The 25,378-nt window shown below is 41.4% G+C and overlaps 1 protein-coding gene across 2 annotated transcripts in view; it reads right to left on the reverse strand.

The window, feature by feature from the left end:
- Positions 1 to 436: 436 nt before the first annotated feature.
- OSBPL10 (oxysterol binding protein like 10) overlaps positions 437 to 25,378 on the reverse strand; it is a 105,215-nt gene continuing 80,273 nt past the window's right edge. For both annotated transcript variants that reach the window (XM_065666159.1, XM_065666160.1), the window contains exons 7-12: positions 22,780 to 22,926; positions 16,623 to 17,106; positions 7,533 to 7,719; positions 5,941 to 6,123; positions 4,254 to 4,407; positions 437 to 3,496 (exon numbers count right to left, since the gene is read on the reverse strand). In XM_065666159.1, the coding sequence (XP_065522231.1) occupies positions 3,452 to 3,496; positions 4,254 to 4,407; positions 5,941 to 6,123; positions 7,533 to 7,719; positions 16,623 to 17,106; positions 22,780 to 22,926 (1,200 nt within the window). In that variant the 3' untranslated portion in view covers positions 437 to 3,451. The remainder of the gene's footprint in view (positions 3,497 to 4,253; positions 4,408 to 5,940; positions 6,124 to 7,532; positions 7,720 to 16,622; positions 17,107 to 22,779; positions 22,927 to 25,378) is intronic.

Here is a 25,378-nt window from a genome sequence, read left to right on the forward strand (position 1 = left end):
TGAAAAATGTTGACCAGGATCCATGAGGCCTCCAAGCCCATTTTTCCTCCCTCTGCAAGTGTACAGTGCTGCAAATATTCAGAGTTGCCTTTTAAGCAGTATCTGATCAAGAATCTTTGTTCAGGACAAAGATTAAATGAAATACAATTTTCAGAAACAAGGGAATACCTTCACTTAACGTCTTTTTTATTTGTCAAACAAAGCATATGTTGCCTAGCCTCTCCTAGAGCTGTGATGGTGCCCAGCCCTGTTCTCCCTGAGCAGTGCTGTCCAATATAAACAGGAACTTACCTCTGTGGTGTCTGGTAGTATGAGAAGGGCAGAAAACCCCAACAACAAACCCAGATCACTTCCATCAGAGCCACATGAACTGCTCCTGAGGCACCTGTACCAGCTCACTAAGGCTTCAGTGGAAAGAGAAAGGGCATCCCACTACTAAATGAAACAAATCTTTTATTCATGAGCATTGTCATCTTAAAGTCACAAATTATGGGAGGAAGGCAAATCAGAAGAGACTGCCAGAGCATCCTTGAAATGATAAAGTTAAAAAGTTTCTTTCTGAACATTCCTAACTTGAGAAAGAAAAAGGTTGCATAGGCTTTCCACAGTGTGCACACACAAAACTGAAGTACATGGAGGTTTCATTACAATTTGTGGAGTGTACACTGGCTACTTGGAAAACGTTCACTTTGCAAGTCCAAGACAGCTATTGGAACAACCTACCGAGTAAGGCTTATGAATATTTACTTTTCAGTCTCATGAAATATACTGAACACAGAGCTACCAGAAAAATGACACTTGTGAACCTTGTTCTGGAATCTCTCGCTGATGGGATCTTTTCAGAAAGGGCTATTTTTGTGTCTGCCTCTCCCAAGTTACTTTGGAAAAGAAACAGCAGAAACAACATCAGCAGGTTCTTCACAGCAACAGAACCAATCAAAACATCTATCAGAATGTAAGTGGAATGTTCTGGGCATGCAGAAACAGCCAACCATGCAGACAGAAAAACTCTTCAATACATTACAAGCATAAAATTACTCCAATTTCTCCTTAAAAGAACGGCTACAGTACCCTTGTAGCCTCGACAGTCCTACCACCAAAGCTGAAAGAGGTTTACTCTTCCAGGAGTGCAGGCCTGCACACCTGATGGAGAGGGGTTTTCCATGGCTCTTTATAGTGAGTCTGTGGCTTGTTCTTTGGTGTGTGAAAACCAAAAGTTCTGGGAGGATGTTCCACATGTTCAACTCTGCATTTTTGATTGTTCTTTGAGACACTGTTACAAACCATATGAATACTTCCGGTTACTTATCAGACTGACCTCTAGAGCAGGAGAGGATCCATTAGAAAGCTAATTCTCGCAGGTGATGAAGTACACGTTTTCCTGACAATACTTGTGGTAGTTCAGTGATTACTATGACAGCATCATTTTGGCTTTGTTACAAAAAACATCAACTATTCCTAAAAATAAGATTTTTTTTCCCCGTAAAAGTGTTGGTTACAAAACCAAGCTCATACTGTCCACATTTCTTTTAAAAATAGGATTTACGTCATTCATAACACGGATCTTTTTAATGTGCAAAAATAAGGACATACAAGCAGACAAAATAGCATTTAGTAGGAAAAAGCAGCCACAGCTGCATTAAACGGGGATCTGAAGTTTGAACATAAAGATCTATTGACAACTGTTACATCCAACTGAACAACTACTGGTGTGTTTCCTTGTGTACACACCTCTGAGCAGCCTCTTGAGTTGCTGAAGGGATTGTCACGTCTACCAGAGAGATAATGAGGAAACGCGGGACACACAAGAACAGATACAAGCAGCGCTTTGACTTAAAAGATATTTGTGTCACATCTATAAAGCGTAAGTTACTGTGTTAAGACAAAAGGCACAAAATCAATCAGTACTACGGAAAGGCCCACACTACTGTGCATAAGAAAACAGAGTGGTTTCTTGGCAGGGCACGGCAGAAGTCAGCACATTTACGTTTGCCTTTTGTTGCTGCTCCTCTCAAAAACATCTTCACTGTCAACAAACACCAACTAAAAAGCAACGAAGCCTTAACACACTTTTAGAATCCACTTCCTCAGTGTCACAGTGGTCACCTTACAAAGCCAGATCAAGCTACAGGACTCTTTCCTTTTTTACTTTACAAAACTAACTATATCCCATTTTGTTTGCTTCATTAATAAAGTTTTTGTTGCTGTAACAATTAACTAACCTGTTACTTTTGCCTCAGAAAATCATTCATCTACGAAAGGCTAGTTCTGCCATTCACCCAAGTATGTCATTTGGAATCAACCAGGTCAAAAGCAGAAGCAATCAGCACACATGGTCTGCCTGGAGCCTTCGCACGGAATGAGGGGCTCTGAGCCCACCAGTTCGGTCTGACTGCCCCGAGCAGTGCACTGCTCAGCCGGTGGGGAAGGCCCTCACCGATCCCAGCAGCACAGCAGGACAAGACTCCAGCCCAGCATCACCCCCGTCAGCACACAGCCTTGCCTTCGAGCAGTGGTTTAACTTCAAAGGCAAGGCAGGGAATGCTCAGGTGCAGCCCCACTCTTACATGGGGGTAGAAAGCTGCAGTAAGGCTGAGCTGGGCACCACAGCTACAGCTGCCAGAAGGGATTTAGCGGAGCATGTAACCCAAAGCATTGGTGCAGTAGTACCCAGAACATTGCACAACAAGATGAGAATCACCCAAGCAGCTGGCTCACTGGTGACCAGATCTGTTCAACAGCTGGAAGTATGAACAAAGGAAAAAGTGGGGACTCAGTGGTTTAGTGTGAACAATGCTCTTTAGAAGGTATTGCTACTTCTTATACGATGGCTGAAAATTTACACTCCTAAGTGACCAGAAACATGCTCTTGAATCGGCATCCCAAAGAGGAAGGATGCCATCAGTGTAGCATTCTTAATGTCAAAGTGAGTTACTCAATGCTTGTTCAGACAGAATGACGGCCATTAAGTGACACATCACATTTTAAGTGCAAAACATTTTTGGCATAAGTGAAAAATAGAAAAACCTTAACTAATAAAAAAGTATTTTCTTATATACTAGCATAGGCCTGATCCTGCAAGCACAGAACTCAGGGAGGCCCAGCTGGGTCCAGCTGGAGGCCTGTGCCCTAACACTTAGAGGAAAAGGTCTTCAATTCACTGTTAGTGTTTAAACTTGTTTACATGTAGTGTAAATAATACACACACAAGCATATACACACTGTGTGTATAATGTGTGTACATATGGACGTGTGTGCTCGTGTACCCATACACACAACATGGCTCCTGAATAAATTGCGAATGTTGTTATTTTGAGATGCACAATTCACAGTACACAGCTTCTCGTTGGTATCTTCCAATAACAGGACCTACTCAATGACATCTTCAGGTTATACACTGTATCATTTTAATGCCTTAAAGGTAAAGTTATGAGGCAACTGCTCTATCCCTTCATTGGGTCTTCCAGAGAGGATTCAAGTATAGCCAACCATCGCCCTGCAAGAAAATTAGGGAGAGTTTGCTAACGAGATTTATACATACAGGATCGGTGTAGGTTCACATAAAGCTAAAATAATTCTCATCAACACAATACTCATCGACACAAGAAACCAGCCCCTGTCATCTGAAAATTCTGCGGTTAATCAATTTACAGATAATTTGGGCAGGAGGGAAAAAATTACAAGGGGGAGGAGAAGCAATGAGAAGATGCAACAGATGAATTGCTGGTTTAAACTGCTGGTCATAGTGGCTAATGTGACAACACAGTCACACAGTAATTCTCTCAGTCAGTCTTAGTTCCCTTCCCCTTTCCTCTAAGAAAGGGCAAAGACAAACTTTAAAATCTGTTTCATTCCAAGCAGATGAAACCCAAGACTTTCAGATGTCCACACTTAATTACACGGGACAAATATCCCTAGACCATATTCACTTTCCTATGCTGAGATCGAGATTAGCAGGGGTTATGAGTACACAGCACTTGCAAATTAGGATGTGGATTTTAAGGTAAAAACCACCTTTAAGTGCCTTACATCAGGTACCAAAAATTCAGGTTCAAATCTAACTGAAGGAAAGTAAACTAGTCTACAATATGGACATGGAAAAACCCATTGCTCTTCTTTAAGGGCCAGACTCCGGTGAAAATGGAATTTACAACAGACAGTGATAAAAACCACAGGCACATTGATCTGTCCCTAACATCCTCCTGTACACAGAAACATGCTACAGGGTCTTTGAAATAAGGCAACATAAATACCTCTTTGGCAAAGTATTTTGGTTTCCACTGTGCTGCAAGAGCCGCACGTTGCCTCTCCTCTGCTCGCTGTCTCTCTTCAAGGTGGTGCTTATGCTCTGTGGCTACATCAATATTGCCTTCTTTCAGAGAGTTGGTGACGTGCTGCCAGAGGTGCCTGTGTGGTGGAGAAGGAGCACAAGTGACAGCGTGAGAGCACTTCTCAGTGGCCACAGTATGGTGAGAGATGACACATGTTCTCCATGCTGCTTCTGCAACCATATAGCTCGTGAACCATCGCTGTCCTGGGATGGCCACTGCATTTGGAGACCAGATTCTCCAATTTCCTCAACTCCCAGTGTTTTGCAAGTTAATCTTCTAACCACTTCTGTTCATGTTCCTGACTCTTCACAACCTAAGCTTTTTTCTCACAGCAGAGGGATTTATGTTTACCATTTCCTGTTCACATTCCTTACTCACGATCCACCCCCAAATGACATGTGTTTATTCTGCATTTATTTGCAGTGATATTTGTGAATTATAAGAGAATGTCAGCCAAAAGCCAAGAGTACGTTAAACTAGGACACTGACTGCTCCCACCAGGTTACTAGCAGAGGAGTTGGCGCACTGATTCTAGGGAGCCTTCTAGGTCCGTGCTCTCAAATCCCAGTTAATAATAATTCCCAGTATACAACCAAACTTGTTATTCACACGACTGACAGCATTCAGGTTCGAAGCCTTCTCACACTACATCAGCCCAGAAAAATACTGAGAAGAAACCAACTGCAGCTTTCACATACTTCCAGGGATGTTTGAATAAATGAGTTTCTGTTTACAATCTGATAAACTGTATATCCTGCAGAAACACCACATAAGTTGTAATTTGCTTACTAGTATCCAAAAAAAAAACCCCAATAAATACACTGCAGAGCTACCGGCTTCCTTATTTACTCCAACCTTTCTGTTCCAAAGCTACAGGGGAAAGATGAGTTTGTGATAAGGAAGCATGTCTAGAAAGTAGCAAAATTATATTTGACCCTGCACACTGACTTGAGACACACCTTTGTACAATAAAGAGAACGTATCTACAGGTAATAAAATGAAGCTTAACTCATGTTTTTAAATTCTCAAAAAAATATTCTGAAATGCAATAAAAATACTGATTTTTCTGAAGATAAGCATCAACAGTTACTGACAGTGATAGTAACAGTGCAAGTCTTGTCCTAATGTACCTAATCAGAGTCAGGCACATGATGTGGGTACTGAGAGCCTTGATACACATGTGTGTGTATTTGTATCTCACACCACATCACACTTTGCGTATTTTTATACATATATATATATAATCTAAAATATATAAAACATGTATTTCCAGTGTAAATTATAAGATGTAACATTACTTGCATCAGACTAACTTGGCTACCATGTTACCATCACTCAAAGCAGCAGCTGACAACAGTGCATTACCATTTTCCAAGTGCCATTAAAACACATACAAGCATTTTCCCCCTCCACAGAACTGATGTACGTGTCACTACAATGTAACTTACGTTTCACAGAACCAATACACAGCTTCAGCTGTTTGTGCCTAGACAAACGTGCTGCAGAAAGCAAGGCGTTTTTGAACCACACCATTTACAACTGCACTTTGCCTCCCTGTTCGGCTCTCATTGGAGGCCTGGAAGCAGAACACTAACACCTCTGGACTTACCTGGATTCCAGTGGGCCTTGCTTTGCTATAGGCCTAATCTTTTTCCTGATAATGGGCAGTTTGTTGGTGTCGATCACTTTGGTTTCTCCGTTGCTGTAAGTAAATTCCAGCGTCCCATTCCATTCTCCCTGTGCCTTGCATACAATGGTGTTAGTGGGACTGTGCTTCACTTCAGCTGTAACCCTAATTCAAGAGGGAAGAAGAAACAAAGACCACAGAAATAACTGGTACCATTTATTATTAGCATACGAAAGGACTACCACAGCCAAAGCTACAGGCAGCTTTCTACATCTACACAGCAATTTTTCAAGCACAGTAGTGACACTGTCTCCAAAAGGAAAGACTCAACCCAAGGAAGCTTTGCTAACACAGCACTAGACAACATTCTCCCAAAGCACAGCCATAATGCAGCTTCAAACTGACACAGATCTAACCCAGAGCTGTTCACATCATCAGCCTGAAAAACAGCTCCTGACATTCATGTGACGTTTCCAGTCCACATGTTGTTTTAGCACCTGAGCGTAACGATGTCAGATACCGATGTCAAAGACTTCAGGTACCTCTATTGCTTTTTTTAGCTGTGCAAATTTACTTTTCAGCTGCTGAGAGGCAATGATTAAAGCCACCTCAGTGGTTCAAGAACTGGTCTGAGAGTGAGCAAAGTAGATAGGCAGGACTGGAAACCCAAAATGCAGGGAGAAGCTTCATGTGTGTGTACCTTATGAACATGCACATGTGCTTCAGCAAGCCATGTCAAGCAATCTGTAAAGTCAGTTAAGTTGTTAAATTATCACATTAATACAGCACAACCTTCCCCAATTTTCCCTCACCCTGATGGCACCAATTATTAATCTACAACTTTCAGAAAAGCCCCTGTCAAAACAGCCCATGGTGGTATTTGCCTGAGCACAGGACTGAAATTATTATCTATACATATGGAGGAATAATTAGATCAACCGAAGTAAAGCAGAGGTACCCATGCAGAAGTGCAGCTTCTCACGGACACCGCTACAGCCCACAACACAACAAGGTCCTTCAATGACTATACCATCAAGTTGAGCATGGAATTCAGACAGGAACTGTCTTGCACAGTGCCTCTCTGCACCCTTAATAAAGGGGAACCACAGACACATAAATAAATTTTCATCCTCTGGGGTTTTGGTGCAGGAGTAGGAGTCCCCAGCAGGGAGCTACCACTACAGGCAGCGCCACTTTCGCTTCTCTCCTCCTTAGAGGAGCTCCCTCCACCTGGAACACCAGTTCATCTGCAAGAACCACACAGAAGCAGCAGCTGGTGCAGCAGAAACACTGCCTGTTCTGGTCCTGCACTTAGAGCGACTTTTACAAGCAACAAAGTCTGGAAGAATACATTCACTTTAGTTTAATGAGAGAAATACAGCCAATTCAGCAAAACAATATAAAACATAACTACAGTAAACTGTGCTCCAAAGCTGTGAGTCATCCCAGACACTAACAGGAAAAGAAATTCAGATATCTGCCTATAAAGAAGAGAAGAACCAAACAGATGCACAAGCCCCTTGGCACTGAAATCCAGTAGCAGGTAAACATATATAAGACAATAATTCCAGTACCGGTGGACCTTCCCTCCGTAGAATGGCTTGGTGTGGAATGTGACCGTAGCAGAATAGCCTGTTCTGGCACAAGTGATGTTGACTTTCCCTCCAAGCTCCACCCATGGGATTGTAAGTATCGAGCGAGCATAGGCACTAGGCAGGGTGAAAACATACTCTTCTTCATGTTCCATTAAGTGAAGAACACCTATTTAGGAAGAAGGTTGAAACTGATATTATGAAAGTTCACTGGTAAGATCTGATAGTCACTGACCAAACACCACCATCAAAATGTACTTCCATAAAGTGCACAACATGGAACTTCCCCTGAAGAAGGGCACCGTCTGCTGAGGAAAAGTCTGTCCTCTGGAACAAACATCTTCAAACAAACATTTTCAGCAGCACACAGTCTGAATGTGAACCCCGGCGACTTCCGTGGTACCAAAGGGCTTAGCAGAGTATCTAAGTGTGTTAGTTATTTTGCGTTACTGACAACCGTTAAAGCTGGGAAAAAGCAACACTTGCTTACAAACCACCACACTGAATATTCAGATGCTCACTTAGCATCATCTCATAATCTCTCTCCGTTAAAAATATGAGCACGGCCAAAGGACTCTTTAGTTCTCCATTCAATCAGACATGACCAGGTTCACTTCTTACTGGTGGGACGTAAGAGGCTCTCCCAAGGTCCAGCCCGCATACAACCAGGAAACAAGCTTCAGGAAGCCACCTAGAAATTGCCTCTAAGTTTGCTCCTTCATTCCCAAATACCTGGTTTCCCACACGGCCTTTGCAAAAGTCTAGCATCATCGAAGTAAGGGCCACCAGGGCCACTGCTCTGTCACCACCACCACCAGTGTCTCGGCCAGGCAGAGAAAATGACTGGCAATTCCATTTCATTCTGTAAAGGTTCCTCCACCCTCAACATTATGGGGTTGTAACTAAAAACAACAACATGCAGCAGCAATAGTAATTTGTTAAGACTGCACATCTGATCAGCTCTTAGTGTCTCCTGGGGTTAAGGATTTAGCTCCATCCCCACCACAGCTGTAGTCTGGGCTTCAGGATGACAAAGAGCAGGACATAATACCAGGTAAGGAGCACCTTAAACCTTACACACAGAATTAAATAATGCCAAGCATCTATAGTATATTTTTTATTAGAGATTTACACTCTTTTGTGCCCCATTTAATAACTGCCTGAAGGCAAAAATTACAGCTTTGAATTTTTCATAACGGGGATTAAAAATAACCCATCACGGGAAGCACTCAGAACCCACAGCTATTTGGAAAACACCCAGATCTTGGCAAGTAATAGTATCTGTTTAGAAGCAAGATGAGCTTGAGCCAGTTTGCCTTCACCCTGGGGCAGGCAGGGGAAGAACACATTAGTAGCAGTATTGACTAGTCTGTCTATGTGTTTAAGGGAATCACAACACTACTTTTGCAAAGTGATCTAGCATGCAATGATGAAGAAGCACTAAATAGGAACAAGGCACTACTACTGCCAACATGAAAATATGCCCTTAACGCTGTACGAAAACACAAACCTAGAAAACAGTCAAAATTTTAGAGCACAGAGCTCTGAGCAGAATCATCATCTTAAATATTGGTTCCAATTAACAGCACTCAGCACAGGCACAGGAAGCTCTGCAACTCGTAACTTCTGCCATCTGAAACTGCGCCACAGGAAAACATCTTTTGCAAACCAGAACAGTTCTATGCAGTTATTCACAGGACTCGAGCAACCTCAGCCTGCCAGCAACAACACAGCCAGTAAATCTACTGCAGCAAGTTTCGCACAACTAAGCCAGAGGCTGCAAAAGCACAGACACAGAAGAGCAATGGCTTAAAAGGACCTGCAATCATTTTGCCTCAGCAAGTTGCCCATGTCACTTGTGCTGACCCGTCACGAGCAGGAACATCCAGGACACAGCTGGAATACACACATTTTGCCCTCAGGTTTCTTGGCTCCATACTTGCAGGTAAACCCAAGCTGAACACACTGCAGGGAAACTGAACTACGCAACTCACCCAGGATATGCAGCCACGAAGAACGTTTACTTGGAAAGACAACTCTGCTTAGCAAACTCATTAAATGGATGGTGCAATAACAGTAACTTAATAAACAACAATCAAGAAGCCTTTTAACCTGGTGATGATATTCAAAAAGGATCAAAGAAAGCTCATGGGTACTGACCAAATGCAGAAAGGAAGCCTGGCAATCTGCAGGTTGGTGTTTTCTACACAGAATTATGGAATCACCTAAGTTGGAAAAGACCTTTAAGCTCATCAAGTCCAACCATTACCCCAGGACTGCCAAGACCAGCACTACACCATGTCACTGAGGGCCTCATCTACACAGTGTCTGAACACTTCCAGGGACGGTGATTCCAACACTTCCCCAGGCAGCCTGTTCCAATGCCTGAGCACCCTCTTTGTGGAGAAATTTTTAGACTCAACCCTGTCAGTTTCCCTTTCTCCTCCTCTTCCCATTTATTCTCCGCCTTCTTCATGCCTGTCATGATCAACAGACATGCAGTAGCAACCAGCTGTGGGAAATGGCCTGTGGAGGTACCCACGAGGTCACGCTTCCCCAGCCTTAATGGTCTAAGCACAGACACGATCCTCACACAGTCAAAAAGCATCAGCTTCCAACATGGCAGTTTTGGGAAGCTTTCGTGACTGGTGATAGGTTTTTCTGTTAGACAAAAGGTCTAACCCTTGCCTGGTGGGCAGGGGTGGTGCTCACTACTGGGGGGAGAACCTCACTGTATTTACGATCCACACCTTCACATGAGCTTCTCCAGAGCCTCCGACTTCCCCAGGTCCAGCCATATGACCATCACTGTGTGTCAACGCATAAGAGGAAACTGCCACAGTAAACATAATTCCCTGTGTGTTAGTGTAGCTTTGCTTTTGTCTCTCTGATGGGATGGTCTCTGATGGGATCAGCAGCTTTTTTCCCCCATGCTCAAGTGGGAGGGATGCCGAGCTCTAATGAACACTGCCAAGCACATGGAAAAGTGAGCAGCAAATAACAGCAGTGACCTTCAATGTAAATATTTAACTACCACAGCAGGTTAGATATTAAACACTGAACCCAGCTCTTGGCAGTATTTTTAGCACCTGGGAGCATACTTTTTGAATTCTTTAAATACCTGAATAAATACATTTTTAATGAAGTGCTATTTCACTTGAAACATTATTCCAGCTCGATAATTGCAATCTAAACAAGAACAAAGGGAGTATTTGAAATATTAACAATTGATGCTACATTTAGTATTAACCAAACTGCTAGCTTTGCATTCCATCATTTGCACTGTCCACATGAAAACCCCATTTAACTGAAGCACCATGAAGACTGCTGCTGCAGCACCATGACTGTAACTGAGACCTGTGCTCTCTTAGGGAAGAGGAAGCCAGAATGACACTGAGCATTTGTAACTGCTACCACAATTTGATTTCAAGCCCTACCCTGCAGAAGAGAGAAATTAAAGGCAGAAAAAAGTAAAATCTAACAGTTATTTTTAACATTTTAAGATCTGCTTTTACATATCATCATGTTGGAACTGATCTTTAAAAATACACCATCTATTTTATTTCTCTTGCTTCCCCACTGGATTTTTACCTTAAAAATGGCTGTACGTAAATATACATGAAAGGAAGACTCTCCCATTTTCAGTCATATTTCCTCCTCTCACATCAAAGAATTATTTTGGAAACTGCAAATTCCCTTAAAGAAAAAAACATCTGAAGTATTTATAGGCAGTTGTTATGCATGGAAGAATGCACCAGATTAAGTACCCAGGGAGGAACAGTGGATTTTGCAATCCAGTTTACGAGACAAAAATCCCACATAGAAGAGAGAATACTTTATAAACATGTGTGGAATTTTGAAAGACCCCCTTGAAACGTCCTCCACACCATTTGCTCCTGCTTTTAACTAAGGCAACATATTCACAGTCATGCTCCTTCCAATGGCTCCTCAGCCTGCATTAAAAGAAGTGATGCTCATGACATATGTTTTCCCCTATCTGATTTTTACACATCCCTCACTAATGTTGCCGCTTTTTGCATTTATTTTCCAGTAATGCACACTGATAAAGTACCCAGAGGAGGCTCTGGATCAATGAGCTGCAGAAGAGGCATGTGAAATTTAATGCTTCCCACTGACTGTATGGAGATCAATCCGAACAACAAACGGCACGCGGGACACAAACAGCCTTGGGCAGTTTCCTAATTTGACAGGCTCTCCCCTCCCTCTGCGCCGTTCTTAGCAGGGCACAAACAGGAGTAAGTTACACAGGGCGTGAACCCCACACAGTGTAGAGCATCAGGTTCCAAAGGGAAAACATGAGGTGCCAGAACCAGGCTCTTACCGCCTCATAGACATTCCAGTGAGCTGTGCTGCACTGCTCGTTTTCCAAAGACTGGAGCCATTTGCCAAATTAAGTAATGAGTGTCACACCATATGGAAACTGTTCTGAAACCAATGGGCTAAAAAATATTGGTACAAAAATCAGTGCTGGGGAAATATTTAGGTAGCTCTAGTGGTACAGAGAAGTAAATCTTTGGGACTGGTAAACTGAAAAGTCACTAACGCTTCAGGAACAGAAATTACAGACCTGTACATCTGCAAACATACACAGATTCTTGAACAGAAAAATCCAAAAGAACATTATTGCTCTCATTTAGATTTACCCTGGGAAGAACATCCTATCAAATCTTTTCAAGGTTGATGTCAATTCAAAAGGTCATTTCTGGATGCCTACACCTCACTAGTTTTTAAAACGCTTAAGATAGCAAGAGTGAAAACACAAGACATAACCAGCCACCCGATAATACAGAGAAATCCAACTAAACCTACTCGATGTTCTCTGCAAAACTAACCCGTGAGTCAAAGGTGACACTTTCTGCTGGATTTTGTAGCTTAGGAACAAAATCCAAGAGCAGAAAAGGAACAAGCACCGCTCACACTGAGGTGTGCTCACCACAGCCTTTTCCACTTACCCACCTTCCATCCTTATCCTACAACCAGGGTCTGTTTTATTCTACAACCAGGATCTAAAGATTCTTTGGACCATGTGAAAAAAAACATCAAATATTTACACTGACTCTCTCATCCCTATTTTAAATCTTAATGGGATCCTATTCACTACATCATCTTCTCCCTCACTCTCTCATTAGTACATAACCAGAATTAGGGACTGCTCATGCAACATGAATTCTTTTATGCAAAATACCCTCTCTTCTATTCAGGGTAGCTTTCTCATGAGAAAGCTCAGTGCTGACTACTCTGAAGAATGGCAAGTTGATATATAGTGAAGAATAAATTAAGACGTTTCATTAGCAAGCCAGATTTAGACCCCTCATAACCACAGACGGAGGGCTAGCATATCAAACAGCATCTCACATGGATTTCCAGTCATGCTTTCCTACTTGTTCTGCATCTCTGCAACTGATACTTTGAATCAACAAACAAACATCAGAGATAAAGAAAAAAATCTTAGCCACTCTGAGGTGCAACACACACTGAAAATTGTACAGTTGGGATACTGAGCTATACTCTGTACGACAGGAGCACACTGTCCTCATACCTCCATATGCTTTCAATTCTTGTAGAAGCCTTTCTACTTACACAACATCCTACTTCAGTATAACCACTGCTGCTTCTACCAACAGTGCTATTCTAACAATATTTTTATGCTATTCTAACAACATAGCATAAAAAGCAACATGCTCTATACATCTAAGGACACTGTGACCAGTTGAAAAAAATACCTTTCAAAAACCACCACAGAGACATGGCCAGTGTGCTCCTCACACAATACAGGTCCCAAAATTCAGTACGACTACTTTCTTGTGTGGCAGAAAAAGCATCCCTGAATTCCTTGAAGGACACCCACAAAACTATTTCATAGAGAGCAAAGTTTCAAATCACATCCCAGTTGTTTGTATTCAACACTAAGGCCGCAACAAAATTACAGGTCAAACAAAAGTGTTCTGATAAATATATGAATTAGTACAAGGTGGTCACTTCCTCCCACTGAATTATCCAAAGCAGTAACTGCAGCTCACTAATGCTTTGTTTTTTTCACTCCATACATCAGATAGTATTATGAATGCACAGTATAATGAAACTACTCTACCAACACCAGAGTGATTTAAACGAAGTCTCAGAATGGACACAGATATTTTAAAGCTATCAAGGAAACTGCCTTTCAATTCACACAGACTCTAAAATCCTTATTGTTCTAACAGAAAGCCAAAGGCACCAACGTGTGTAAGTAAATTTCAGCAACAGATAAAAAAGGGCTGAATGCTCATAATGCGGAAAAAGAAAACAAAGAAAGAAATTAAAGAGGGGGAAAGAACAAAACAAAATTAACAGTAACACATGGTGAGTTTGGTCATGCAACGCAGAGTAGCAAGTACAATCAACTCCAGGGATTTCTATGATTCACAGACTGTCACTGTGTCTCTTACAAAAGCAGGATCAGTCATTCCTGAGAAACTTGTTTAATCCCTGTTTTTAGTTGAAAATAAGATTCTACAACCTCAGCAGGCAACCTTGTTGTCAGAAAGTTTCTCCTAGGAGGTAACTTTGTTTCTACCTATCTTAGCTACTTCCACGTACCTTCTGACTAACAGGACAGCTTGTCTTTCCACCATCTGCGCTTTGCTAGGCTAACTCACCCCATTTGAAATTCTGTAGTGCATAAAATGTCCCTAAAGAAAATTCTTCAAATTATATTTCACATTAAAAAAATGCTAGGCCTGCATTATCGGATGCGTAAATACAGACACAGGTTTTGCACACTGCAAGCCCAGTGGCTTTGGTTCAGCAACCTGTTGCCCAGTGGTCATGCTGACTTCAATCTACTATAGAATTTATACTTATGCAGCACATGAGAAAGAGATGTCTGCAGTAAATTCTGATTTCTGGACAGCTTCACAAAGCTTCACCAGCTTAATTCTGAAGACTTCGCTGGGACTTTTATGTTTTCAAAACTGAAGAAAGCATCATTTTGAGTGAAGAAACCACATTGCAAAGCAGTCATTTTAAAACTGAGGCTGCCCGCTTCAGGCTGCCTGTTTCCAGATGACAGAAAAGCTTCAGCAGTACAACTTCTTCTGCCCATTGCCAGTCCGCAACATGCAAGAGAAATGCATGGGCTGCAGTGGGGTTTCGCTGTCACTTCCCAGAAATGCTGTCATCATAGAATCAGCTGGGTTGGGAAAGACCTTTAAGATCACCAAGTCCAGCCATTACCCCAGCACTGCCAAGGCCACCACTAAACCATGTCATGAGGGCCTCATCTACATGGGTTTTGAACACTTCCAGGGATAGTGATTCCACCACTGCCATGGGCAACCATGAGGCTGCATGTCTGGCACCACTTGCATGAACAAAAAAAGACAAATGATAACTATAAACGGGTAAACCTGAACTTCCTCCCAAAATTCCTATCATAAAGGCTGCAGTAAAGCCTGCAGCAGAAGAGTTCACCATTGCAGATGTTCCCCAAAGCCTGCCTCTGCTCCAGGATCATGAAAAAAAGAAAAAAATAAGTGGTCAGGGGAGTACTCAGTCTCAGAAACACACATTAAACTATCCTTGGGGCAGGGAAGCGGTTCATTTCTGGGCTCTTTGTCTCTCAAAACTGGGGCACATGAGGACTTTGAAGTCTTAAGTAATCCCCACAGCAGACACCCTCAGTCCCAGGGAACTGTGCGCTAGCAACAAGTAAAGAAATTTCCCTACTCCTACATAACTGTAAGTGACTTTGTGTTTAATTTTGTTCCCATTAAATAGCTCCCTTCGCTGAGAACAACAGTAGTAGAAATTTATATGTACCTGAAAAAAGCAGCAGGTTAAACAGTGAGTCAGGCTGGCAGCAGTGCAGTCAGGAGACAGAAAATTTCCCTTCTGACACTCCTTTCCCAACTTCCCTAACCCCATATTAATATCAAAATACCTAAGTCATAGGAAGAAGGAAACAGCTGTGCTGTTATAGGCTTTAGCTATCACAATACTATCAAATGCAGTAGTTCAGGAAGTTACAGGGCTCTTCTGTAAAAAAGGGAATATATTGCCATCAGAAAAGAAGCTCCTGTAGCCTTTTCTAACTGTTTGAATTTGTTCTTTAGTTCTAGCTAGTAGAAACAGAAGAACATACCTGTATGTTTTTACCATAATCATTTTGTTGTAATTAATGAGCAAAACCTAATTGCTCATTTCCCACTCTACTTCTTTAGTACCTTTAATATCATAGTGTTTAACATAATGATGACAAAAAGAAGCATTTACTGTAAGTTGTCCTGGTCCTTCTGAGACTACAGTCTAAAAACTAGTTAAGACAAAACACCAAAAGCCACACACAGGGAATTACCCTCAAATGGCAAAAGGGACTAAATTGCTTAGAAACATTAAGTCAATACATTAGCAGTCAGTAACGACACTGGTACAGGTGTGTTTATCAGCTCACATCACTCATGAGTAATTTGTTACAATTCCCTGCATTTCTGAATTCATGTTGAGCAATGACTTACCATAAAGCAGTCTATGCATGTATGATATAGCAAATCATGACTTATACCTTGGCTGCGTGACTTTCCATAAAGCATGAGATAAAACACTAACTTTGTGAACACCACATAAACCATGATTCTTCGCAGAAACTATGCAAAAAAAAGAACGTTCGGCTTAAGTAAAAATGTGGAGTTTTCCTATTGCTTTGTTCCACTTATGCAACCATCGCATACCAAACTGCAGATCATTTTAAAAGTGAGCAAGACAAATAAAACTGTTCTTACAGAATATGCTGTTAGTAGCCATTTGCTGCTGTAACTTAATTCTGTCTGAAGTACAGCCACATGTTAACAGAATCACAAAAATCTAAGTACACATACATACTGTACACATTCTGTCTGGACACAAAAGAAGTTGCATGAACCCTGCAATTTTACTTCCAAACTTCACAAAACAAATAGCCACAAGGGTCAAAGGAAAGGTGAGAGGGAGAGCAAGCAGGAAAGTATCTGGATTTCTGTTGACACCCATGACATTAGCTCAAAAAAAAAAACAAAGTAAAAGCACATTTCTTACCTTCGCCTACCATAGAAACACCTATTGACATGCCCATAAACTTGCTTTTGGTCCATACGTGAGCGTTCACACACATTTTCTTCTCTTTGCACTCACAGTAAAAGCAAGATATTGGTGGATGGTGGGACACTTGTTCAGCTACAAACCTCAGCTTGTAGCACGTGGACTGGTCCTGGCCAAACTCCTTGGTTGGTTCCTTAGAAACCGTGGAGGTACCATTAGTTCTTAATGCTTTCACTTTATCTTTAGGCACATCCCAGGAGCAATGAAACGTTTCACCAATTATAGGGTTATAGGGCTTCTTGGCAACCGCTCCCTTTCGGCCTTCGTGAAAAGCTGTTAGATAATACTCCACAAAGCTGATAATTCTTTCCTCAGGAGTGGCTCCAGCTGCAATTGACAAAAACAGGTCTGGATGGGCCATGAAATTTGCATACATCTCCAGCAGGGATCTTTTCTCCAAAATAAATGTTGGAAGCACTACCTGTATGCAAAGCAGACAAAGGCAGATATGATTTCCCCATGATCGTACTACCACAGGGGAAGAGTGGGGGGAGAACAGTTAAGACAGCTGCAATTGTAGCCCTGTCAAGTTTTGGGAGAGTGTATTTTCCCTCCCCTATACCAGCAATTTCATTTTCTTTGCAGTGTAAATAAAGAATGAAGAAAAGAAGCCTTGACAGCCATGCAGGCTGCTTTCTATTTCATTAGGATTCTCAACAGCAGCTCACACAACAGGGATGGGCTGCTCTGCTCACATGGAAATCTGCCTCTTCCTCTCCTTTCAGTTAACAAACCAACCACTGTTCTCCTTGGACATAAAAACCATACTTGATGTAAAATCATTTACAGGAAACATCAACAAACCCAACTCATTATAATCCTCCAGAAAGGGAGGGCACACCCTCTGAAACCACTGGGCGACAAGTCTTTTATATAAACATACACATCACCAACCTGTAAGTGGTGGAGAGTACATCTGCCCATTCTGTCAAACATCTAGGCTCTCAATTCCACTCTTGGGCCTTTGACCACCCACTGTATATGTATTAGGTCCTTTCCAGCCTCTAACCAACCAAGCCAACTAGATCCAACCAAAACCAAGTCTCAGGTGTGCTTCCAAGGATAAAACAATGCCAACGACTCTTCCCAAGAGGCTAGAGGCAAGCAAGCTCTCCCCGTTTGACTCCCTCCACTGTACATTGTCACTGTATGTGTGATGCCCTCTCCTACCTCTCTGGTCAAATCCCTTGCCACCCAGTCACCCCAGGCACACGGCACATCCCCTCAGTTATACTATACCATACTAGTGTGACGGGTCCCAGCCTGCCTTCACCTTATTTCAGACAAGTTGAGACAAACAGCTGCAGAAGCTGTTACATTAATGTCCTGGGACTGGAGAGGCTCGAGGAGGGGAGCTGCCAAAGTCATCCACTCAGGAGTAACAGAGTTTTCAGTAAGACACCCTGGAGCTCACGGCAAGGCAGACAAGGGCCAGGGGACCGAAAATAGTTTCTTTCCTTTCCTTCTCCCCCATGCTCCACACCTTGTGCAGGACTGTCCCTGGGGAGCTCAGGGGTTGCTTCTGCATGACCAACAAGGACCTTGTGGCACACACCTATCTGTCTAGAATCAGTGGCTCAACACTGCCAGATGCAGACCAACAGCTGTCCTCTACTAAAGCAGTTCTGCTTTCCTCTTTAATTCTTCATTGCACTTATTTTCTCCCCTCAAAGATCAGGTTATCAAAGGGCCAACCGACAGCCAAACAGAAAAAGCCTCCATCACTTCTGTCTAGAAATACTGGTAGTGACTATCATGAGCTCACTGCAGAGACCTGAAAGGGCAGAAAAAATAATTTGAATAAACAGCACTCTGCATCTTGTCATGTCCAAGTGACTCTCTCTAAAAAGTCACCTTTATTACACAAATGGAGGAGAAAACTACAGACTATAGCTATGATGGTGCTAACTTTATGCTTCAACATTAAGCCTGCTGTGGTTTCATCCTGTTGACTTGATCATATAGTCTGCATTACAACTCGCCCAAGTACCAGCTGTGTGCTTTGCTGCTTACATACTTAACACAGCCAGCACCAACACAGCCACAAAATGAGATGTTACGAATCACTGGACTGTTAACATTCAGTTTCAAGAATCGATTTAAAATCCAAATAAAGCTTGAACTCCAGGTCTAATGATCTTGCTTTAAAAGCCCTACTAAAATGGAAACTACACCCTTAATTGCAGCAGGAAAGGAAGGATCCACTGCAAAGGGCAGAATAATTGTTTCCACAAAAGAAGGCAGAACTGTACGTGAAGAAGAATTAAGTTGTAAAGTTTGCACAACTCCAGTATTACATTTCTTGACAATGTTGCCTTTTACTAAATAATCTCATACCCTCGAAGTCTCAAAATGCAATACCAGCATGCACTAACATAAAAAACCCCACACCAGTTAGGGTGGGTTTTTTTATTGGCCCTATCTTGATTTCTGCAGAAGAAAGCAAAATAGAAATAAACAAATTTGGAAGCGTAATCACATTCTTCTTGCCAGCACTGGACTGTCACGCACTTGTGCCAGTACTCCAGCTCCCAAGGGAATGAGTTTGTCAGCTCTTCTGCATTCAAACAGAATGCACTGTCCAGAAAAGCACACTTTGAACCTATGTTCTTCATAGTGGTTTTGGTCTGTATTACTAGTAGGATTTTATTTTTTTATTGCATAAGAAGTCAAAACTGCTTAATTTTTTCCTGTGAGAGAAAGCCACCATGACAATCAAGTGGACAGAAGAGTCTCTCTAGAATAAATATCAAGTAACTGAAGTCTGAAGCAAAAAAGTCTCCTGACTGCATTCTAAAATGTTAGAATAATCTCTGTTCTTTCTCAGGCTTCAGGTGAAAAGGAAGCAGTTTAACAGGTTCCATTTTCACTGAGGTTAAAAAAAGAATACTGGTTCAAAGCTTGATCATAATCTCCTACATTTTAATTCACCTACACTTAATTAAATCTGAATGCAATTGAGAAAAGTAAGAGCATGGGTTCTTAAGAACAGAGATATTTATCCCTGCTACTATTTACCGTGAGGCAAAACATGAGTGTCAACACCATTAAATGACCAAGGTACCCCATGTGAGATGTCATTCTTTTAGAGGTACAAAAGCTTTTCTACTGTCACCTGAGTCACTGTGGAAATAAATTTCATGCCACTTATATTTTAAAATTACAATGCAAAAGTATATTGAGAGACAAATTACAAACAACATCGTCAACATCATACTAATGATACTAATCATACTAATTAACATCATGTTAATTTACAACAGATTGATATTCTGCAATATTGCTGGCAGTCCTTTTACACAGAATGGCAGCCCTTTATTTTCAGCAAACATCAACAGCATAGGGAAGGTGAGGGAATACAGGGGAGTGATCACCCATCTGTAAAACTGTTGGAATTAATTGCAATCCATTAGATGCCATTGCCAACAAATTCATGGCTCTGTCAGTGGGGTTTGGCACTATTTTTCATTTTTTAAAAGTCCAAAGAAAAAACAATTTAGAAACTTATTTTTTCCCCAGCAATTCCAATTTTAAATAAGGTTTAAAGTCCTAGCCCAGTCTGACATATCACTTTTGTATTATGTCCTGCTGCTGCTAACTGCTCCCGCACCCAACTCTCTTCAGCTATTGAAGTCTATTTGGCCATCAGAGAGTTCAGCCTGTTCTAGCAAATCCCCATGCAGATTTAATACTTCATTGCAGATGTTTTCCTTCACAGTAGATTTTTACCATTTAACTCCTTATTAAAAGGCACAGCAGCATGACACGTCTCAGAAATTAAGCACCTCTGCAACATTAAATGTGACTATCATCACTGTGGGAAATTGATGTCAGCAGGCAAGGCCAAGACTAGCATAAGCAATTGCTCGGCAGGAAAAGGAAAGAACACTGCTTCCTTCCTCTGATACGGTACATGAAGGTAATGATTATGCACCCAGAACTCAAAGCCACCAAGGGCTCAGAAAAGCTGTTTGTTCATGCACATGTCACATTACAATCCATAGCTCACAAAATTAACCAAAGAAACAGCCTTAGGGAAGGCAGCACAGGAAAATGGAAACATGTAAAACATCCTCTGATATTAGCAACTACTGTGCCACAGCCACTTCCAGCAGAGGATGACCAGCATCAAGGTTATCTGAAATCTGACTTGAAGAGGAATCATGAATGATGAGAAGAGAGACAGCCAACAAACCGAACCGTAGTGTCACACGTATGTAGCCCCAAGGGCTTCATGTCAGTAAGAAAAAAAGTTAATGAAAAAAAGCAGCCAGCTGTCTTGCAATTTACGTTTTGTTCAATCCTCAGAATGGTCAGGAAAGTGATGTGCACATGTGGCATGTCTAATTAATACTCATCATATGTGTATTCGTGCATCACACAGAGTAGGAATGGATCTGACTCTGCCATATGCCTGTTCCTCTTTTCAGACTGTGGGTATTACATACACACATTCACGCATGCCAGTATTCTGCCGTACTATAGATCTGATAATATTCATCACTATCCTGAAAACCTGTGCTCTTAGAACACTATGTAAGAAAGAGGTTATCATACATATTGACATTCCTATTTTTCTTGTGTCTACACTTATCTACAGGAATTTCTCTTATTTACATTAACTGTGTGTCTTTGGGATTTTGCCTCCTCTGCCATGACAAAAAGATGACACAAGGAAGAAAAATCTTGTTCGTTACCAAAGACAAAATGCTTTGAAGACGAAAGAACAACAGGTAACGAATCTTGATCTACTTTAAACATTATGGACTCCTGCAACCTTAGCAAACCAACACAGAAAAGAGGAAGAGCTATGAAAAATGAGGAATGTAAGAAAAACAAAACCAAAAATTAACTGTACATAACCCCAGGCATACTAAGAAGTGACAGGTATAAACTATTCACAAATAAAACGATGAAACTTTGGTTCTACTCAGAACAAAACATTAATTTCTGTGCAGATTCAATAGCTATACATAGCAACACATCACAGGATTGCTCAGTCTTAAAAATGTATTTAAATACTGTCAATTGTTCCAGAGGAAGGAGAAAAGACTAGATGGAGAAAGCCTTATTTAGTAAGAAAGCGATGGTAAAAATAGATTCTGATTAATATGTAAGATCAAAAGGAAAGCAGAAGAACTCCACAGAAAAGCAAAATGCCCATGAGAAGAATCTCCTGCACAAGGGAAATTCCCTGGAGATTCCAGATTTTTTTATTTGTGGAAGGTGCCTCAGAAGGAGCTCTTCTTATCTGTGGGAAGGCGATTACAGGGGGCTTACTGGGGAGGGGTGGGAGGGGAAGGGGAGGGGGTTATGTGGAAAAGTTGTGTGGAAGTAAAGGGAGCTCTGTATCTCCACAAAACTCCATTTGATTACTTATTAAGCCCCATGGGAAGGTATCACCGGAATACAGGATTATTCAGAAAGAGGAATTCCCTGCTTCCAGAACCTCTACCTCATTTCCAAAACTCGAAGGACTTATGGGGAATTTCTCAGACACCATAATTTCTCTGATCACATCAGTATAGAGAAGTTCCTAACAATGCTGGTTCCAGGACCAGATGGATGCACAGAAGGTTAAACTGGTGAGCGGTTTAACACAGACAAAAACAGTGATACATTGAAGACTATGATTTCTTTACCATCATGTGTTTTTTTAAGCTGACAAATAATTAAATAGAATCCTGTCCACAAAACAGTAACGTGAGCACGCACCTCCATTGCCATTATTGTTCCTCAAACACTCAATGCACCTGGACTTATTATACACACGAGATACACACATGACATACGGTTGCTTTGAAAGACTTACAATAAAATTAAGGCAGAGGTTTAAGGTTTTTAAATTCTTTTTTCTTTCTCTTCCCCCATCCTTATAAAATCTGATGTGGTCACTTCCTGTGAAATCCTGCCTAGCAGGAGATAAGCCCTCTATACCTGCTTGGAACCAAACCTTTATAAAGAGGCAAACTTCCTTGTCCACAGGGGCAAAACATGGTCGCAGGAATCACGCACGTGCACGCATACACACCAACAAAAGGATGAGAGGAAGAAGAAATAATGAACAACTGTAAGACAGAAATGGTGTCCATACCCTGGTAAGGTCCATGCCAAGTTTGAGTTGGGAGATGAGATGAAGAATTACACTACGTTGATCATCCATGACTCCTAAATCCTCCTCTTCATTATCTTCAGTATCTGTCATTTCATCTTCAACTACGATCAACTCAGAAGCTGAATGCTGAAATTAAGAGGAACATCACCATCTGGACAAAAAGATACAGTATGGTTTTCTTCCTATATATATGTTTAAAAACAGAGAGTCTCAAAGGAACCAAAGACAGCTTCTGTTAAACCAAGAAAAGGTATAAATTCAAAAATAAAAAGACCCCAGTGATGGATTCATAGAGCTTTTTTATCCCATCTGCAAAATGCGAGTGGTTAGGTATCAGATGCTAATATACATATTATCTTCTCATATTATATTGCAGTGATGCCAAACAAAAATCATGACATTTTAAAGTAACAGGTCTTCTATTTATTAAACAGAAATACAGAGTTGTAAATGAGTCTTCAAGACATCGTTTCACAAATCTCTCCAGCAATTATTCATACCTTGATGTTGCATGACCTGATTTCACACTATTTTTTCCCCCCTTCCTTCTACTCAACATCCAAGTTAGGTATCTAAGAAAGATAAGACTATTATTGAAGGAGGTTAAGAATAATAGTATAATTGGAAAAAAAAAAAAAAAAACAAAAAACAACCCAGAGGTATTAGATTTTGAGGGGTAAAGCAATACTGTGAGTCTTTACGACATTTGTCATTTGTAACACTAGGCTGCTTCACTGCACGGTAACGCCAGTAACAACCCAGTTTCCAGACACAAGCTGCAGATCAGGACATCATCCTTTACAAGGAGGCATCATGTCATCCTCCTTTACAAGGAACTTTATAGCAGAAAGCAATAACAATTTGTGATATTTTATTTCATTTCTCCTCAGGGTTTACAATATATTATTAACAATAATCCAATAGGTGGCAGTTATTTTGTTCAATCCATTTAAACCACTCTGCAAACCTTCCAGATATGTATTCAGGTAATCTTCTTGTACGATAAAAAGTTGGGTTATGTAGCTTAAAAATTTACAGCCCAGCATTTTGTTACTGCCCCAGGATTCCATGCTGTAAATGAGACACCACTACTTGCAGAAGTTAGCATTCCTTCACGAGAAACAGCACTTCTGCAGAACCAGCTATTTCATTACATGAAACGAGAAATTTTTCATCTCACTGTGAAAGTCTTTGCAAGTGAAAAGTTTCACTCAAGCCAGCTTATACTCAGAATTGGGTTTCAAAGAAATATTTCTGAATGACCACATCGGAGACCCCTCAGGTGAACAGCAGCTTGTGTAAGGAGAGTGTCTCTGAAATTGAATTACTACAGATGACTCCAAGATTTCAGTGAAGTGTTTCCTCTTTCTCTATTTTTTGTAATTAAATAAATGTTTAGGTAGCTATTCTTTTGAGAATAGCTATTTGGTAGAAGCAAAGAACATTTGAAAGACATTTTATATTACTTTATTTAGAAAGTAGAATATGTAGATTACATAAAAAAAATCTGGTGAGCTGCTGTCACCTCAACAGCTTGGAGCTCTTCCAAAGGACAAAACCACACTTTCTTCCTCCCATCCCTCAGAAAATAACAGGATAGAACAATAACCCTTTTCCTCCCAAAATGCACAGTATTATTATCCAACAGGCACCTTACTGACAAGTTCAATTAACATGAAGCCCGACAACCTCATACAAAATTATCAGCCAGGGAGACATAAAGCACCAAAGCCTGGCTCAACTGTACAGGCTACGATTCATTTGGGGGGAGCGTGGAAAAAGCAGTAGCAGAACTTACAATAGATGCTTCCACAGGAGGCTTCCCTTTGATGCAGCTTGACCTCATTGAGAGCACTGAGCTGGTGGATAAGCACTGCTGCTTCTGTTACTGCCATGAACCGAGCTCGAGGCAAACAGGCTCCGGCAGGAATTAACAGTGCTAGGAAAAAAGCCAGAGAACCTCCCCTCCTCACTCCCACCCCCTTTTTTTTTTGGCTGTTGAGTTGGAGAGTGTGCACCGGATGTCAATCTGCTCCTTGCTTTTCCAGTCGCAGGGCACTGAGATCAGTGAGCTTCACTGTACACAGCTCCAACTGGGAAATGGTGCTGCTATTTCTCAAAGCATATCCTGCTGGATCCAGGAGGGAAGCAGGAGGGAGGGGGCACATGAGTGAGAGAGAGGGTAGGATGCTTTCAAGTGAACATGCAACAGCTGCTAACCTCAGTTGTTCACAGCATCACAAGATAAACAAATTACGCATTAACAAGTTTGCAGCCTAAATCACATATTAAGAATTTTCTTTCTCCCCCCATGACGGCACATTCAGTCAGAGACAGAAATCCTTCTTTCTTTCCTGCTGTATAAACTTTTTTCTTGCCTGTCAAAGAGTTACTAACAAAAGAGCAACTGCCTCTCATTGCTGCTGTACAAAACATGCAGCAGGGACAAGCAACCTTATAAACCATTTACGTGCTCAGGAAAGTACTGTTTGCATTTTTTTCAATGGAAGTGACATGGTTTAGTGGTGGCCCTGGCAGTCCTGGGGTAACGGTTGGACTTGATGACCTTAAAGGTCTT

The sequence above is a fragment of the Lathamus discolor genome, chromosome 2, assembly GCF_037157495.1.
Source record: "Lathamus discolor isolate bLatDis1 chromosome 2, bLatDis1.hap1, whole genome shotgun sequence".
NCBI classification, from domain to species: domain Eukaryota; kingdom Metazoa; phylum Chordata; class Aves; order Psittaciformes; family Psittacidae; genus Lathamus; species Lathamus discolor.